This window comes from Thermobia domestica, chromosome 7, assembly GCF_964235325.1.
Source record: "Thermobia domestica chromosome 7, izTheDome1.hap1.1, whole genome shotgun sequence".
NCBI classification, from domain to species: domain Eukaryota; kingdom Metazoa; phylum Arthropoda; class Insecta; order Zygentoma; family Lepismatidae; genus Thermobia; species Thermobia domestica.
Window position 1 is genome coordinate 25,077,915 of NC_137460.1, and position 20,093 is coordinate 25,098,007.

General features: G+C 37.9%; 1 protein-coding gene across 1 annotated transcript in view; it reads left to right on the forward strand.

Moving 5' to 3' along the window:
* Nucleotides 1–2,303: 2,303 nt before the first annotated feature.
* The window catches only part of LOC145689926 (ATP-dependent DNA helicase DDX31), a 379,619-nt gene continuing 361,829 nt past the window's right edge, over nt 2,304–20,093 (forward strand). Inside the window, exon 1 of the mRNA XM_081764280.1 lies at nt 2,304–2,473. Within this exon, the coding sequence (XP_081620406.1) occupies nt 2,402–2,473 (72 nt within the window). The 5' untranslated portion in view covers nt 2,304–2,401. The remainder of the gene's footprint in view (nt 2,474–20,093) is intronic.

A 20,093-nucleotide genomic window follows, 5' to 3' on the forward strand; every position in this document is an offset into this window, starting at 1 on the left:
CTTTCTTTCGTTTCTCCTGTCATACTTCCGATCATTTTAAGTTGTGATTCAAGTCGGCCGTCGTCAGTAACACGAAGAGGAGGAGCTGATAAGCGAAACTGGTGTTCCACGCCAAGTTGCACGGATAACAACATAACGTGACTTTAGTTATTATAGCAAAGGAATATTTACATCGTTTAATTATAAAGAAAGGTAAATGTTTGAATTAAAGAAAATCAAGAAGGGGCAGTGGCGTAGGGAAGGGTAGCAGAGGGGCCGGGCGCCCCAAAGAGTTCCGACAATTTACTTTGGTACTTTGATGTTTGTAATTTTTGATATATTATTATGTTTATATATTTTTTGTTTGTAATTTTTCTATATTTACCTATAACAGCACTTGCCCCCCCCAAACACACATCCTGACTACGCTACTGAGAAGGGGGATAAGTAGCCCGGAAAATTAGGTATACCAAGAGGATGCTACCTTTTTCTTCTGCAAATAGAATAAAAGGTTAAATTTGCTACTAAATTTTTGTATCATATCACATAAGATTCGCCAGTCTACAATTCTTGCCATTAAACTTCAATTTATGCATAAATTAAAATATATTTAATTTTGAAATTCAGGTGATCAATTTTTCCCCTGCTTCCCCGTGTTGAGCACAGCCCCCCGAAACAAAATCCTAAATACGCCATTGGCGATGACCATCCTCCAAGTGCTTGAGTGTAATCTGTCCTATCTACCATTCTTTACGCTTGGTGCACTTCAATCAAACTTAGTAGTTAATAACCAACTCGTTCCCTCATTTGCTGTTGCAGTCTACGAATTATGTGCCCACAATAATTGCTTTCAGTTGACCGCTATGTGGTCAACACATAGAAAAATACCCTGTCTTCGTTAGCCGGGGCAAGCGGCCTTGGTCCTGTCATTCATATCTGTTGAAGGCGATGTTGTATGGTGGGGAATGGCCTATAGACCCCTACTGTGAGGTGTGATCTTGTATCATAATCTATGCAGCCTCCAGCTGGTACTACTATCCATGCGTTACCAGATTCAAATCCCGGTTGTGATTCGTAGCTGACGTTTAAAGATGTTCCGTCCATCATAACCATGGTGTTGCATAAGAACTCAACAAACGAGAACTCAAACTCAACTAATCACGTTATTGTTATTCCAATTGCCGCTCAATACGAGTAACTCTCCACTTGGCATATGATATTCGATCAAATCCAAAACATTTTGTATTCCGACTGGGAATTGAAACCGTTATTATGTACTAAGAAATCAGATACGTGATTACAATCAGTTACGTTAACAACGCTAAATATTAGGGCTCATATACAGTTTAAATTGGATAAATGAGTATTCTTTATTTTAATATAGCATCTTTTGCTGAAAAATCTGACAAAAATTTAAGAAGCAATTATAAAATTGGAAGGCCAAATCCTCCATCTCCTACTTGGCTATGACTATGATTAAAATCGGGGCGGTATTCATATATTTTTAGCCGTTTATATTATGCGAAAATTTAGATGGTAGAGGAAAGGATTTAAGTGAAGGAACCCACCGAAGATTACAAGGATTAACTTTTTTTTTTTAAAAAAAAAAAAAGAGCTTCGTTCAATGAACGTTATCTCCGAAATTTCTGTGTTGAAGAAAAATCGAAAGAAATTCATTTATCTTTCTTGATCAGAACTTGTTGGGGCGCGGTGGCTCAGTGGTAAAGCGTTTATCTCCGGTGCTTGGAGTTCCTGGTTCGATCACAGCTCGCGTCGTTGGACTTTGTGGTGAACAAACACCGTGCTCGTGGGTTTTCTCGGGGTTCTCCCGTTTCCTCCCACTTTCTTCATTCCACCATTTCATTCATTTCTCATCCTCAACGTTTCCTTTAGCCTAACCGGCATAATCGTGGGAAGTAAAGATTTCATTTCATTTTCACTCTACACATCAAACAAATAACAATAATCATCAAGAATAACTAGGTTGTATCACAGAGAAAATAACAAGTTATTTTCTCTGTGGTTGTATATTTCACTAACTTTATTTTGCTAGGCTTCAAGGATCATACAGATATAAACACATCACGTCTGACAAAATCAATCTGTCGATTATGCGGTTTGAAAAAAAACAATAAGAAAATAGTTTCAAATAGATGGTGTATATAATTTAATCTTGTAAATAATTTATTAGAATTCGTCTGTACTTATTTTGCTTAATTTTCAGGACATGTTACTGTAACACGGTTTGTTTTCACAGGCGAGGCAGCGAGTGCACACGAAACGCATAGCTACATTCAATTGTTCGCTCTCGTTTTTCTTTTCCCCGCTAGGTGACGGCCTTGTATCAAAACATGGTTTTGAAACACAGGAGGCAAGTTGGTGTTTAATTGTGAATTTTGTCTGTGTTTACTTAGTGTGAAAGATGATAGAAGAGCCAGAAGATATATCATTAAATGTTGTGTCAGAGTCAAAACAAACAAGACACACGACTAAAGTAAGTACGATATATAATATTTCGTAATATAAACAGTTTGCAAATTGCACTATGCACATTGTGCTGTCGAACGCATGTTTTCTATTTTCAGATTTTATTATTTTCATATACAGACTTATTTTTCAATAACAAGTGTTTAATAGCTTAGAACATGTACCGTTTTCCATAACAGATCACTATTTGTCTCCCTGTAACTCTAAAAACACCTTGATAACGTGAAATTCATTTAGTGCAAGGCCTATTTTAATTTTATTAATATACTAAAATAGTAATGTGTTACTGTACTTAGTACTGGCAGTTCGATTATTAATATCATGGCGCATTTTTGGAACTGGAAGCCAAAATATTTTGCTTGAATTTCGTGCTTTCTTGCAATATTTTTTGATGTTTTAGGCTATGTTAGGTCAGTTTAGGTTAGGTTAGAATTTTTGGATTTGGGAGCCAGAATTCGTTACTTAAAATTTATACTTTCTTCCTTTTTTGTGTTTTTGCTGATTTAGGTAAGGTTGGGCTAGATTAGTTTATGTTGTGTTATGTTACGTTATGTTAGTACTTGGTAATTATGGTTACGTAACATCAAATCATTTCTCCTGTAAATATGGCGATTTGGTCTGGTTTTGGCCCCCCAGTTTCAAAACTATCCCAATATCATTTTATGTGCACATTCAGTTTCGTGAGGCTATTGGAAAATTTTCAGACGAAAGTCAGTAGTTATGAGGTGCTCCTACACAGTTTAAACTAGTGGTTTTAAAGTTCGCATGTTTTGCTATAGGAAAACTCCTTCTTAGTACAACCCTCCACTTCTCTACGAATTTTGAAAATTGCGGATTATTTAGTTTTCCTCCAAGTTACTTGGTAGTGTCTCTGGCTTAATTGGTGGTAATTACGGTTCGTTATTTGTAACTGTGTTGAAGTCATTCTAGGGGGGCAGTACCCTAACATAACGTATGGCGTAGAAACTACAGTGCATAAAGCTCGAACCAATTTGTGCTAGGTGGCCACTAAGGAGCACGAGTGCTCTTACAGGGCAGGAGCGCTGCAGGGGGTCCGCGCGTTAGCGGGGAGGTGCGTCCGAGGGTGAGTATGGGCATAAACGAGGTTATTTACAACTCTATTAATCACAGTACCGACTCTCTGCCGTCGGTAGATTTGTAATACATAACGAAATGTCATCTGTCATGAGGTGCTTCTATACAATTTAAGCTAGTAATTTTAAAAATTGCATTGCTTACTATAGGGGAACCAATAATGTGAGATACTGTAGGACAAACTCTCCATTTTTATAAAAATTTTGAAAATTTACCGGTCAGAAAAAGTACCTAACGTAACTTGTAGATACATGTATTTCTTTCATGGTAGAACTGAAGAGGCTGGCGTAGATATTTGGCCAGCAATGAACGGTTTTAGTAATTTCGTCACTTCTGTACAGTGATTCAAAACTCACATCTTTGGCTCCAAACAATGTATCTGTTAGGCCTAGGTAAAGAAAGCATAGACCGGCTCATGTTTCACTTTATTTTCATGTAAAATATTTTCGGGGGCGCGGTGGGTCAGTGGTAGAGCGTTCAACTCCGGTGCTTGGGGTCATTAGTTCAATTCCAGCTCGCGCCGTGTGGACTTTTTGGTGGACAAACACCGTGCTCGTGGGTTTTCTCGGGATCTCCCGTTTCCTTCCACTTTCCTCATTGCACCATATCATTCATTTCTCATAATCACCGTCTCCTTTAGCCTAACCGTCATAACTGTGGGACGTAAAACTCAAAGATTTCATTTCATTTTTTGCAAATGAATTTCACTTTTTTTTTTTTTCATCTGTGTTTCTTTGAAGTTCCTTCTTTCAGAAACTTAAACAAAAATTACAATTTTCTTTTCTGTTATAATATTTATCAGTCAATGCAAAACATTGGCTCACGACTTTGAAACCTACCTAACGGAAAAATTGAACACAATCACAGCCGGAAATACGTCATGCTTAACCTGTCCATGGTGGTCAATGATGGATATTCTATGGATATTGTTGATACAGAATTGAAAGTTAATTGATTAATAAGGGAAGATCCTACTTTGTGGTATTTCTTGTCCAGGGATAAATATTTATTTTCGCATACGGAGTTTACTTTCTTATGTGGGGGTTCCTCCTGGTGCTCCAAAAATAATATACCTTGTAGTCTCGCGATATTTTAACATATATCCAAACTATTTTACCCAGGTTAGCATTGTACATGTTTTGCCAACTTTAAGTTGGGGCTCCCCAACTTAAGTTACCTATTGTTATGTTTAAAAGATAATAGATAATGTTAGGGTAAGGGTTATTATTTAGTTTCTCACCCAGATCACTTGGTAGTGATTCCGGCTTACTTAAGTAGTATTTACGATTCATTGTTTGTAATTGTGAGTAGTGTAAATACAGTATAGACGTATGGCATACAAACTACAGTAGGCACATGAAACACGAACCAACTTGTGCTAAGTTGCAGGGTTGCCAAAAGCCATGGTTTTTATTGAAAAAACAAAAAAAAAAAAAAAAACATTTTTTTTTTAAATCCGGTTTTTTGGTTTAAATAATTTGGTTTATTTATTTATATCACATATGGACAGAAATAAGTTTGTTTTGCCTTGGTGTTATTATACAACAACCCGGTTATGCTGGAAGGGGTCACATAAGCTTAAAGCGGAACCCCAACTGCTTCTCGGCTTACATCCAAGAGAAATTTTCCTCTATTTGAACTCGAAACCGGGACTGATTGGCCACAAGCGCGATACGTCTGCCGACTCCCTCACTCCTGATAAGAAAGAATACGTTGTACTGATCTTTACATACTTGTTAATAGAATTGTCAAGAGTCATTTCAGAAGGACAAAAAGATGCACAAGTGAAACCATTATACAGAATTATATATGGGCAATTTTAAAATACTGAAGAGTACAGAAGATCTAATTTAGTCCAAGTTAGTTCATTACGACTTTTATTAGTCCAGGTTAAACAAATACAACGACTTAATTTGCATATCAATAAGAAAAGTGAATAAGGATACGAATTATTTGAGTCCACTTTGGCTCTGACTTATTTATACATAGATACCAAAGATACTTCTGATTTGAATAAATGCCTCTCGTGGGGTTTGTATGACTCCCTCAAAATTATGGCATTTCGATGTATTTTGTCAATAGTAAACATTATTAAAACTAAACAATGTTTAGAATTTTCCTTTGAGTGCAATTGCATAACAATAATAACAAACTATAAAAAAATCACAAACGAAACACTCATAAACTTATAAAAAAAAGTTGCTTTTGTAGTATAATCTCTGAGTTTCGAATGGGGAATTTAGGTCTGAATATAATACTAATAATATACGGGAGTGAACCGTGATAACCCACAGATGTGTGTTTATCAAAGTTTTACGAACAGTTTTCGTTTTTTGGTTTAAACCAGCCAACCCTGCTAAGTTGCCAGTAAAAAGCATGAATTCTAGCTAACCGAGTCAAGGCAGGAGCGGCAGCGAGGTGGGATGCGTCCGTGTGGAGCAGGCGAATCAGCGATGGTGGGTATACGCATAAACATTGTCGTTTACAACGGCTTACTATAAGTCACAGTACCGGCTACAGATGGATTTGATACAGCTACTAAATTCTATCCTTAGAATAATATGTCATTATATTGAGTATTAAAGGCGCTTTGCTATAACGAAAGCTATTAAGAAAACTAGGTGGACCAAAATCTTAACGGCTAAGACACTTGAAAATAAAATAAAGAAATTAAATTTGTTTAACGTCCCACAAATGTGTTCTTTAGGCTAAAAGTGACGGATGATTAATGAAAGTGAACGATTGTGAAATTAAATTTTTCGTGCTCTGTCACTGGGAAATGGAATCCAGGACACGTGTTAGCCACTAGATCAACGATGAAGACTCTAAAACATTTCTTCTAATAGCAAGCAATATTACGTCTTGTCTAAACTTCATGTTACTTGGGTCGTGGTGGCTCAGTAGTAGAGCGTTCACCTCTGGTGCATGGGGTTCCGGGTTCAAACCCAGCTCCCACCAAGTAATCTTTGTTGTGGAGAAACACAGTGTGGGTGGGTTTCCTCGGAGTTCTCTCGTTTCCTCCCACTTTCTTCATTCCACCTTTTCATTCATTACTTATCATCACCGTCTCCTTTAGCCTAGCCGGCATAATCGTGGGACGTAAAGCTCAGAGATTTCATTTCTTGTTACTTATTTATATATTCTTACATAAAGTAATTTGCACGAGAACACTTGATCTATGATTAACTTAATTCAATCAAACGATTGGCAATTACACAAAATACGAGAACTTCCCTTCTTTCTTCTTAACTTACCAGGTTTTTATTATTGGATATGCGTCAGTCGAATACAATGAAAGTAGGATTGTTTTAGTGTGACATTGTTTGTAATTATTTATATTAAAAGTAGCATGCGTGTAACAACTTAAGGAAGTAAACTGTTTCAGGATTACAAATATTCACTTGGACGACGTGTCATTTAGTAATGGACGAAATTTTCAATAGGAACTTCCCTCTTCCTCTGTGCCGATTTCTTACGGCATACACAGGAAACTATGGTATCAATCGTTATAAAGTATCAAGAGCTTCTTCGTGGCTAAGCGGTTAGCGTACACGCTTCGGCGTGGGAGTCCCGGTTTCGATTGCCGGCGGGAGTTCACGTGGTTTGGATCCCACGTTAAGCTGTAGGTCAACGACTCATATAGCCTCGTTGCTGAAAGGGACGCTAAACTGAAATCAACAACAAAAATAATATAGAAGTATCAAAACAAAACGTTCCTTTTCGCTCCTTGTTTCTAGCGGATAGCGCGTGTATCTTTGGTGCACGTAGTCCCGGATTCGATTCTCGGTGGAGAGCTCCTTCGCGGTTAAGCCGTTAGCGTACGCGCCTTTGGCGTGGGAGACCCAGGTTTGATTCTCGGCAGGAGCTCATGTGGTTAGAATTCTACTTTAATCAGTAGGTCCACGTTTCATATAGCCTCGCTGCTGAGAGGGACGTTAAACTCAAAATCAACTTAACTCGATTCTTGATGGGAGAGCGCAATGAAAAATTAACAAATAAAATGAAATCTTTGAGCTTTACGTCCCACGGTTATGCCGGTTAGGCTAAAGGAGACGGTGATGATGAGTAATGAATGAAATGGTGGAATGAAGAAAGTGGGAGGAAACGGGAGAACCCCGAGAAAACCCACGCACACGGTGTTTGTCCATCACAAAGTTCACTTGGTGGAGGCTGGGATCGAACCCGGGACCCCTAGCACCAGAGGTGAACGCTCTACCACTGAGCCACCGCGGCCCCCAATGAAAAATGATAAGTTCACAAGCACATCATCCATCTTCTTCCCCTAAAGGGCATAAGCTTGGGGCGGTAAACTAAAACATTTCATTTTCAAAAATGTTTTTTTTTTCTGGCAATAAAAATATATATTGTGAGCAATTTCTGATGCTCGATATTATGAGCAATAGAAATTGTACTCTTAAATTTTGAACTTTCACAGAACCCCTCTGAAACTCTGCTTACCATTTTCAAATCTTACTTGAATGTTGTAATGTACTGTACGGTTCCCACTTGAGCCTACAAGCAGTGCTAATCTTTTGCTTGCGAATAACGTAGATTTTCTACTGCTTTTGACTTGTCATAAATACCCGCTAATTAATATATTTCATTCTTTCATTTTTCACACGATATAATTTGTTGGCGCACTTTCACTTTTTATTTTTCACAATGCACTTATTGGAATTTCTCCATAATTCTGCGTATGATTCTAACTAGAGCTGCCAAAATAATAGCTATTAAATACTTCAGGCATGTTGGACTTATTTACCTATAAATGATAGGAACACACAGAGCTTCATACACATTTAAGTTACACAATATTTTTTCTGTAAAACCTGTTGCTAATTTTTTTTTTAATTTATGAAGTAAATATTAATCAATCTGTATATACAGGGTGGCTCAAAAGTAGGTATACATTACCGTACTGATCATCTCATTGCTATTATATAATTTCTTTTTATTATCCATGAGGTAGATTTAGTTTCTTTATTATTTGTTCTTAATGTATTTTTACTTATATTTTAAGCCCGGAACAGCCGAAGCAAATAAGCCTATAAGCTAGAATGTTATATTTGATCAATGCAAGGGTGTGTATTTACTTTTGGGCCACCCTGTATAAAAATGAAAGTGACTATCGTTGTGACTTCATACTTTTTGAACCACCCGACCGATCTCGATCAAGGTTTCAACATAGTTGAAATTCGGGCGTGGGATTTTTTTTTTTTTTGTCATTTCACTTTGACGGTAGAACTTAGGGGAGGAGATATATAAGAATAAATACAACTTAATAACTCTTGAACCACGGGACCGATCTCGGTCAAATTTACCACATAATATGGTTCGGACATAGAATGATTTTCATCATTTCACTTTGACAGTGCAACTTAGGGAAATGGGGAAGATATTTAAAAATGATAGAAATTAGTGTGGAATCCACAGTTTTTGGGGTCGCTGAGACGAAAAGTGATACTTCCGATGCCGTTTAAATCCAAGTTCAGCCCTTTTATGTCCAAAATGAAACGTATTCTTCCCGTGCGAAGAACGGGTATTCCGCTAGGTGATAAATAAATAATGTATGTGCTTGTCATTACCGGACGAAAATTGAATCTGCTGTTTTCAGTATTATAAGGTAAAATGTTTTTGTTGAATTTATAACTATGTTATACTGCGTTACATATTTGTCTGCGTAAAATGAAATGGAACCTTAGTTTTACGTCACACGTTTATTCCCTTCAGGCTAAAGGAGAGGATTAATTGGTGAATAGGATTGATAGAATGAGAATATGAGAGGAAATAAGAGAACTCAGATACGATGTTGTGCACCACAAATACACTTGGCCTGAGATCGAACGAGGGACTTCTATCATCAGTGGTAAGCGTTGTGCCACCGAACCAACGTGCTCCGGACATTTATATATGTATATAGCATATTCTTGTTTCTTTTTCGTAACATTTCAGCGACGGTGTTTCAACGAAATGAGCAATCAGTAAATATGTAACTCACAGATTAGGTGCGATTTTTTTTTAGTATGATTTGTTTATTTAGCACATGACAATTTCATAGCACTAATATTTAGCGTTGCCGGTTTAAACGTATTTTTTCCTGGACGTCACCTCTCTATCTTTAACAGCTCCTGATCTGCTGATTGGATAATATCACTGACACACGCGAATGGGAGGTTTCCGTGTTTAACCCGAATTAAAATATGTGATCAAAGTAGAGACCTGCACGGGCCGAATTTTTCGACCCGAGCCCAATTCAGCCCGAATGTACCTAGGCCCTGCCCAGTCCGGGCTTGATAAGATTTCTAAAATTCTTGGCCCGAGCCCGTTAAATTTTAGAAGTTTTTGGCTCGACCCCGGCCCGATAAATTTTTAAAAAATTTAGCTCGAGCCCCAATCTTTCTCAAAATTTAGTATTAAACTTACCTAACCCTCAGAAACATTTTCTAAACTCTGGTTCACAACCTGACGCTTGCCTCCTAGAACTTTGCCTGTCATCGAGAGAACATTTCTTGTAACAAAAATCTAACCTAATTGATTTTTAGCATAAAGTGAAGATGGCAATATAGTTTAGCGACAGGCAAAACTTTCCCACCCCTTGTCATATTTTGGGTTCAGTGAAGGTCAAGGTTAGAGCTCAATTTACGTGCGCAATGCCTGCAATCCTCTATAGTAAAAGTGGAGTCGCTAAGCAACACAAACTGTACATAGCTATTGCATTCTTTGTAACATCTTTCACGGGCACACTTCTTCAACGTTTGGCTTTATTCCGATTATCGTTTAACGAAAGTCAATAATTATTAAAGAATTGCAATTAATCGGCCCCAGCCCGGCCCGACCTGAAGAGAGATCAGTGTCGGCCCGGCCCAAAGAAATAACAGAGTCGTCCCGCCCATGCACGTCCCTAGGACAAAGATCTTGAAACGACATGAATTTGGAGGTTTGAATTCCTCTCCTCTCTTTGATAAAATTATGCATATACTATTGGCTAGAATATTTGCATTAGACGTGTATTGTTACTGTGTCCAGGTTCCAGTTGGTTCGAGTATTCATTAGCCATTCAGCTGGGTGAATGCGACTCGAATCAAAGTGAATAATAAATAATCTTATACCTGGTGAATGAATCACAAAATAATAACATAACGGCCTCTATTTCCAGTTACTTTTATGTCACTCAGTTGATCTTTTTAAAATCAGATTTTGGAAACAGTTAAACTGTCTTCAAATTTAGAATATATATTTTAATTTCCTCAGTTCGGTGCTATACATAGATACAGGGTGGGCCAAAAGTTATTAAGAGGTTGTGACTGTGAATAACTTTTTATTATTATTATTATTTGTTTCCGTTGATATTTCACAGACTTAAAGACCAAGGATGGGAGTTAGCCAGTGATTGTCGGTTACTGTTTGATACCAAAGTGTTCACCATCCTCGTAGATATTGATCAACACCAATATTATGTCGCTATGACTTATTTTTCCCGAGATATGGCTTCTTAAATCTCCCGAAATCGGAACTTTTTTGGTTGATATCTCGGGAACGCTAAAAGCAGGGTTTACCCAAGTGGGCCCAGCCCGAAAAAACCCGGTGGTTTTTTTCGGGTTGGACCCACCTGAAAAAACCCACTTTAAAACCCACCTAGGTTTTTGATCTATTTGTTAGTATATTATTGGTACAACTAAGGTGACCACATTGTAAGTGATTTTAATCAGATTTTAGACTTTCCTTGGGTGAATTAGAGGCTTTCACGTTAAGGTATACAACATTCAACATAAGACCTTTATAAAGTTCTGAATGCAATAAATGAATTAAAAAAAAAAAACTTACCTTAGCTTGACATAGTTATAGAACAAATTAATGTATGGATTATGCTTATAGCCTATTTGAAGTAAAATACGCAATTTTGTACTTTAGAAAATATTTTCCGTGAATAGTGTGCTCGAAACTTGGCGACACCGAGGGACGTTATCACTCATACGTTTGACGTGTTTAAGGTCATAGGTGCCGGTACTAATAGTACATATGTAAATACATTAGTAAAACTATCAGTATTATTTCTTATCTTTGATGTAAAATACAAGTTTCTTCAACTAAAATTTGGTTTTCCAACAATAACAGTTTAGTTCAGTCATTTGTTGCTACTCTTCAAATAAGCATCCTGTAAAATCAACACCAGCAATAGCGTAAAAATTCTTGTCAAATTTAAGAAGCTTAATGGTCGGGGTTCCGAAGACTGTGTAACGCTTACTATTTCAAGTGGTGAGTTCAAATTTCCGTACTAGTGGAAGTTTTGATGTACACGCCATGAAAGAACGCTCGTGGAATTCCCGAATTAAACACAGAAGGATTGGAAATGAACACTTCAACAATAAAACTATTTATTTTACGCTTAAGCCTGCCATACGTCCCGTTTTTGGGCCCGAGTGTCCTGCGTCCGCGGAAATGTCCCGTATTTTAACTCCGTTTCATTTCTGCTATCAATATCAGCTTATTCGAAAAGTGAAAAACAGAAAGTTCTGACATTGGCTGGAATCCTGTAATTAGTGAATGAACGGTACGCTGTTGCATGTAACAGTTTCGAGGATGTTATTACACCACCCTGTTCGACTTGATAGCGAGCGAAATTTGCAATGCTACTTTTTCCATTGCACTTGATGGAAACTCGGATACTCTCCGGAACATATTTAAAAAAGAAAAAAAAAAATAACTTTGAGGGCTTCTACATTTTTAACCTTTTCTCCAGCAACACATTAGATAAGTTAGCAAGAATTATAATCTTCTTCAGAGGCTAGGGGCACAGAATTTTGCTTTGGTCCAGGTCTTAGTAAAATGTAAATCTGGTCCTGACAATTACACACGACACAAGGAGAAAAATCAGCTTTTCATCAGATTAAACTGACGAACGTAATTTTGGCAAATACAGCCATGTAAATAAATATTGCTAAACGCGCGAAGAATATTGTAGGTAGATTGTACCACTGATTTAAATAATTTGCATATTGTTTTCTGTAAAGCATTTTTATAGCACATCTTAAGTTTTTAGGCGTCTTCAGTCTGTACAATTAATTGCAAGGTACGAACAGAGAAAAGCAGCTGCTGTTTAGTGAACTTTCGCCTATTATATTATTGAAAAAAAAAATAAAAGGAAATCTTTTAGTTTTAGTCTCACGGTTATGCCTGCTATGCTCAAGGTGACGGTGATGATGAGAAATGAATGACATGATGGAATGGAGAAAGTGGGGGGAAACGTGAGAATCCCGAGAAAACCCACGCACAAGGTGTTTGTCCACTACAAAGCTCACTTGGCGCGAGTTGGGATCGAACTAGGAACCCCATGCACTAGAGATGAACGCTCTACGACTGAGCCACCGTGGCCTATTATACTTTTGTTCATAACCAGAGTACAGTTCATTGCATTTTGTTGGAAAGTTGAGGGGGGCAGGGGGAATCTCAGGTCCCTTATTCCCATGGAGAAAATATGGCAGGTTTTTTTACACTGGAAGATGTTAATTTCATATAAGACATTTTAAAACTTTTATTTATTTCATACAACATGAATTGTATCTTTGTTTTAAATTAATAGACCCTTTTGGTATTCATATTTAGCGAACGTCAGTCAGGCTTCTGGATGACTTGATCTACATTTGTTTGTTTGTCTGCCGACCTCCTTCATGGCTTTGCGGTTAGTGTACGCGTCTTCGGCGTGGGACCCGGGTTTGCTTCCCGGAGGGTGCTCATGTGGTTCGTATTTCAGGTTAATCAGTAGGTCCCGTCTCATATAGCCTCGCTGCTGAAAGGTACGTTAATCGCAAAATCAACTCAACTCGTTTGTCTGCCTCTACCACACACACTACATGGTACAATCCGCGGCAAAAAACCTGCAACATGAGGATGTAAGTTTATTGTGAAACTACGCCTAACAGGACAGGGAATAAACATAACCTCTAAGTGGAACGAATCACGCCAGCATAAACCTCGGCCTCCTCCCGTGCACACTTATTTTGGAGCAAAAGACTTCGTCATTTCAAAATAAACTTATATGCTCATGTTGCAGGTTTTTTGCCGCGGATTGTACAACTTTCGGCCTTTTAAGTTAAAATTTTCAGAGTACAACTACGAGACACTAAGTTTCCTGTTTAGATTTTGGCAGCATACCAACCTAAAATATCAAAATGGCGGCCATTTTTCCAAAACAGCGAGGATCCACGCTACGAAGCGCAATTTTCAGTCTTTTAAGTTGAAATTTTGACGGAGGAAGCACGAGATATGCTTAATTTGCTGTATAGATTTTCTCGGCGATCGAATGTAAAATTTTAAAATGGCGGCCATTTTTTCAAAACAGCAGAGAGTATAAAATTGTTGCAAGTTGTGACAATGACAATCTTGAAATATAAATCACATTTTAACACTTTTACCCCAAAAACATTGAAATATTTCGAAAAACCCCGATTAAACCGGAAAAACCCATATGGGCCCAGGTGGGTTGGGCTTTTTCAAAAAAGCCTGGGTTTTTTCAAACCCTGGCTAAGAGTGACGTGATGGTTTTCGATGTTCTATCGAATGAAGGGCTCAAAATTCAAAAATTCACAAATAACACACACACAGACATAGAGGATTTAGTAACGAAGTTCGTTGAATATTGTGAGTTAAAAGAGGAAGTTGAAGCAGGAGCGTCATTTCAGATCTTGCTTTGGGTGGGGTGGGGGGCAAGACCCCTTGATATAAGTAAAATTTCGCGTTTCTCATTGATTTACTACTATTTTATTGATAAAATCTATATAAATCTCAAACTCAAGGGAGAGGCAATTGCCCCTCCCTGTCCCTCCCTAAATGACGCCCCTGAGTTGAAGATCGAGAAATGTGGAAGAAATAGTTCTAGGATTTTAAATTTTAAAAAGTTACAGGACTTGCCGAAAGGCAGAATACTTAATAATGATAACATGCTGTTTTGGAGGATAGAAAAAGCAACTGATCTATTTCTTAGTTATCTTTTTGAGTTTTAGCCGAAGGTAAGTTTTAGCTATTTATCTAACCGCTGTCTATGTGTAGCAACTATGCAAGTGACATAATGGTAGGCTGACCTATTTCTTTCCACAATAGTTCTCAAAGAAATATGGGAAATTGGAGCCAAGACTTAGATTTACCGTAGAATTATTATCAGAACTTCATTGCACAGGGGGTACTACAGCCGAAGTTCGTTTTTTATTTTTTTTCATCGGGTTTTGAGAGACTATTCCTCTCCCTTTGTGGTACACCCATAAAAATTGGTATGTAAAGCAATTAAGTAGTCTTCTACGTGATAATAACCTGTATGTGTACTTGTTGCTTATAGGAGAGGAGGGGGCAAATTTGGCTACTCTACATTTATTTTCTGGACGATTCTATATAAGACATCTTTCACTGAATTAGTCTAGAAGCAAAATTCTTGTTCGTATAGAGTAAGCTGGGGTGAAACGCCCGATTTTTCATACACTTGATCCACGCACATGTAGACATAGATCTAGTATGTTTATAATAATGTCCATCACAGATTCCGCAATAGCTATCTTTATCAGCTTTGTACGGTTGCACTGATTTTCGCCCGAAGCACTTAATTTTTTCCGGATGATTTAGAAGTATGCATAGGTATTTTGGAATCATCCTATATATGGAAATTATGTTTCGGAAAACGAAGAAAACTGGTGCTACTACTCTCCCTTACTCCCTTCGATCGCAGGCAACACCGTTCACAAATATAGTCTTTGTACGTATTCTATGCAAAAAACAATAAAAAGAAAAACGTTGTTAATCATGTTCTTTGTTCTTCACTTCTATTCCTATCTGTAAATTTAACGTACAGAAAGCAACAATATTTTGTTCAGAATGAACTGGAACTACTTTTTGATGTTAACGCAAATAAAAAACTACGTTATATTTATTGAACTTTCATTGCAATTACGCAGCTTTAAAGAGTACAACTGTGTTTACTAGCATAAGAACGAAACAACAAAGTGCAGAGTGGCACACTCCGTTATTTCCAAAGCCCAGGAAAGCTCGCATGAGCAAGTCACGCGTGGTAAGCATGGCCATTGTTTTCTTTTCTGCCAAAGGGTGATCCACATAGAGTTTGTCCCTGCCGGACAGATTGTCACAGGTCCGTTTTACGCTGGTGTGTTCCGCTGCTTTAAGGATCGAGTCCGAATAGATACCCGAACAGATTGGGTTCTTTACCACGATAATACGATCTCTCACAGGTCGCTCGCCGCCGTACAAGTTTTGGCTCGATTCAGCGTTGCCACACTACCGCATCCACCTTCGACCTCGGTCCCAGCTATCTTTTTGTTCCCCCGAATCAAGAAAGACCTCAAAAGTAAGCGATTCGACACGATTGCAGCAGTCCAGGTGGCTCCGACGAGATCCCTTCACAGCCTTGCGCGCGAAGACTTTCAGGGAGCATATAAAAATGGAAAACACTCTAGCAGCAGTGTGTTGATGCTCAAGGGTCATATTTCGAATACTTTTTGTTCGCTGTACAAAAATGTGTAATACATTTGCTATTCTGAGACCAATCTTGAAACTTTGTGAAAGCACCCTGTATGTGCGGTAAAACACCCACGGGCCATTGACCTCGACAACGCATGGGCAGGTCACCCCGATTGCAAACATGATAGTTTCGTTCATTAAACTCGCAACACTGCATGGAATGGTGGCAGGCCGCTATTGCGTCAGAACAGCAGAACCCTACTTTGTACAACACACATGCATTGAAGTTCCCAATGCATTAATGTAGTAATTGTTTCTCCATAAATTTGAAACATTCAAAAAACATTCCAAGTAAAAATTATGTGATTACCACATTTAAATTAGCCTGTACGCCTTCAATTTCTTCACACAATGTCGTTTGGTGTCACCTTCGTCTTCCATAGAATTGCACTTTCACACAATCGTATCATTGTTGCCACTTCATATCCCCTTCTTTGTTTTTCAGGGGGTGGGCATTTCCCCCCACTGGGCTTTTCACCTCCGTTTATTCTACATGATGTGTGCAGCAAAAATGATTTGCATATGAACGTGGTACTATGGTTGGGGAGGGGATCGAATGTCACATTCAATGATTTTTTTTTCTGCGCATAACATTTTTTGAGAATATTTCCTACATAAAACGAATTCATTACGCTTTGTATTGCAGCAGCGGCTACGAATTTTTATATTATTGTCGCAAGTGTCTGGCCTACACATTAACATCATTTGGTCAGCGTAGGGCGATTGTAAGGGTTGCCAGGGCCCCGCAAAGTCAATTTTCTTTGTTTCTTTTCTACAGATATGGCAGAAATTGCATGAATGTTACCTGGTTGGAATCTGTGGTCTATAACCTTACTAACGGTGTATGAATAATGACTGTGATAATTATGGGGGTCATCAGAGCTCCCAACGTGAGAATCTAAGATTTTGTTAAAATCCTGGCGGGCATCAAAAGGTTAAAATTGTTCTTTTATCCCGTAGACACTAATTATTGTTAGTTATCCATGTTGCAGATAGAGATGTGGTTAAAATATGTCATATCTCCTTGTAGGCTAGCCATTGCTCTTTTCTTTGAGTTGTATTTGTCAAAGTATTTTTTATAGCTTAGGATGTGAGAACTGTTCATTAGTATGGAAAAAATGGTGACGAAAAAATGCACAAATTTAGAATTTGTGAAACCATTATTCTTGGAATTTGAGAAATGTTCAAATACTTCACATGAATTTCTGTTGGTTTAATTATACCCACATTGTTTTGCAGAATAAAAATACTACCTTAAGCTAGCTGGGACTCCGCCCCGGGAACTTCGCATTTGCTAGGTCTACGGCCTCGCATCTGTTATGTATCAGCCTTTGCATCAAGAGTGAATTTCGTGCATTTGCTCTTTAATTACATTTCCTGAATTTGGCCCAGCTGAGGGCTTCAACCCCTGACCCTCGCGTTTACTCGGCTTATGGCCTCGTACCTCTCAAACCCACAGTTTCATCAAATTTCAAGTTTTTTTTTTTTTATTTCAACTATCTAAAATATGAGATTTTGTATCGCAAGAAAACACCCATTTAAATAACGTGGGAATTTCTTCATCCTCCTTTAGACCCCTTAAAACTTAAAAATATTCACTTTTAGCAATTTTATTGAGGGTTAGTCCCGGAAGGCTACAACCATGCCAAGTTTCATCATTCTAATCCTACCGGAAGTGCCTAAACATTTTGGGGTGTAGATGTCCCGTATAACAGTGTTGGGCAAATTTCAATTGAATTAACAATTAACAATTAATCTGTAAATTTAATTGTTAATTGCAATTAACAATTGAAATAAGTAATGGTTAATTGTTAATTGCAGTTGGCCATTGAAAAAGGAGAATCAATTGCAATTGATCAATTGATTGAAAGTAATTGCAGTGGAAAGTAATTGCAATTGAATTCTGTAATTCAATTGCAATTGAAATTAATTGGCAATTGATTCAATTGCAATTGATTTCCACAGCAATTACTTTCAATTGATTGATCAATTGCAATTGATTTTCACTGATTAATTTTCAACACAGTAGTTCAGAGAGGGCGTGGGGCAATGAAAACTTTAGCCAACGACCAATTGACTCACCACCCGTCGTGACCCACGACCCACCGTGACCCACTCTGACCCACCACCCACCATGAACCACTCTTACCCACTGTGACCCACAGACCCACCAAAACCCATTGTCATCAACTCTGACCCATGATTCACGACCTCTTCTCTACTGACTAAAGAGTTTAAACTTGTAATAAAAGAAGCCTATAAAATTATCACTCATCGGAGTTTGAATTTCTACGATCAAACGCTCAAGCACCGCACTAATAAAATAACGGCGGATCTGACCTTTCTAATATAAATAAAATAGAGTTTTTTCGTGTGTCTGTCTGTCTATCTTTGTGCGGCCTGTGGACGGTACGAGTGGACCCAAACTTTTCAAAATTTGGTCACGGGTAGCTTGGTCTAGGCCCCAGACCAAGACGAAGAGTTTTTTTTTAATTCCTTACTAGGGGCTCTCCAGGGGACGCTTACCGGGACCGGCCTGGGGACCAGAAAAGTCGACCGAGAGTTACCAAATTTTGGTCAAAGATACCTTGGTCCAGGTCCCATACCAAGGCAAAACGTTTTCAACAAAATTCGAACCAGGGGGTCTCAGGGGGGCGTTTATCGGGACATGTAAAAGTAGAACGATATCAGTGTCGATTTCATAGTTTTCGCGGTCGCTGAGATCCATGGTGAAACTCCGATCGCATTAACTTCCAAATTCACCGTGATCGGCTGTGTAACGATCCCGTTACTATGAGTTGGAGGCGAGAAATAATGGAAAAACTATGTAAAAAAAGAAGAAAGAAAATGTTTATAATTATGTAATATCGATGATTAACTTTTCTCTGGTTTGTAAAAACTAACAAGAATTAGTAACCTTTCCTCGTTTGCTTCTTTTTTTTAAAAAAAAAAAAAATAATGTGAATCTACGATTGTGGTGAGTGAGAGAGAGAGAAATACATTCCTTTTCTGTTTGGTCAATTCAAGGTCGCTTGCGCGGTAGGTGACGTGCCTTATCGCGATCGTAGCGCCGCTGTCCTTCGTGGGAGCTCGCAACCTTTCCGGCTGCGAACTGACGTATTAACCATTTTGTAGCGTTCCCATCCGCTATCAGGACAAGAGCCGATGTTAAAAGGACAACATTCATGGATACCAAAGCTCATGCAATGTTGACCAATCAACACTACCCAAGTCCGACCTCAGAGGGGTCTACGAAGAAGAACGCAATTCCGAGTCATACGGCAGGTACAGATGGATAATTCAGCATAATCAACAATAAGTAAATATAAATACCAATTACCAGTCATAAATATATGTAAATATATATATATTTAAATAATAACAACAACAACAATTCAAGTGTATATAATTTATTATAATAATATACAATATTATTTCGGGTAAAAATATGTTGAGCAACAAACAATTCTTTATTCCTTCGACGTCTGTTCGTAATATAGATTCAACGATAATATTCAGTCATTGATCATATTATAGTTCAACTCTTATCGGAATAATAAGCCTATCCAGGAACAATAACAATTTAATCTCAATATGAATTTCGTAAATAATATTTATAATTCCTTTTTCTTTTTATCAATTTCAATTTACTTGACCAGAGTAGAGAGAATAAATTCCTTAAATCGAATTTCAGAATCTTAAATCAAAGTTCTCAGGAGAAAAAAAAACAATCTAGAAAAACGATCAAGAAAAATCCTTTTGTGGGGGGGGGGGAAATCTCCAATATCGAGAGATCCGTTAGATTTATGTTGAAAACAACAATAATAATTAAATTAACAAGTATGTCAAAATCTTTCAGCAAATTTGGAGTGCCGTGCCTCACCGCACCATTCGCCTACAATAGCAAGCAACAGGATAAATCTCAAAAATTGTTCAAAAACTATTTGGCTCAATTTCAATACTAATCGCATTAATATATGCTGAAAATAAAGCAGATTATAAACAATTACTAT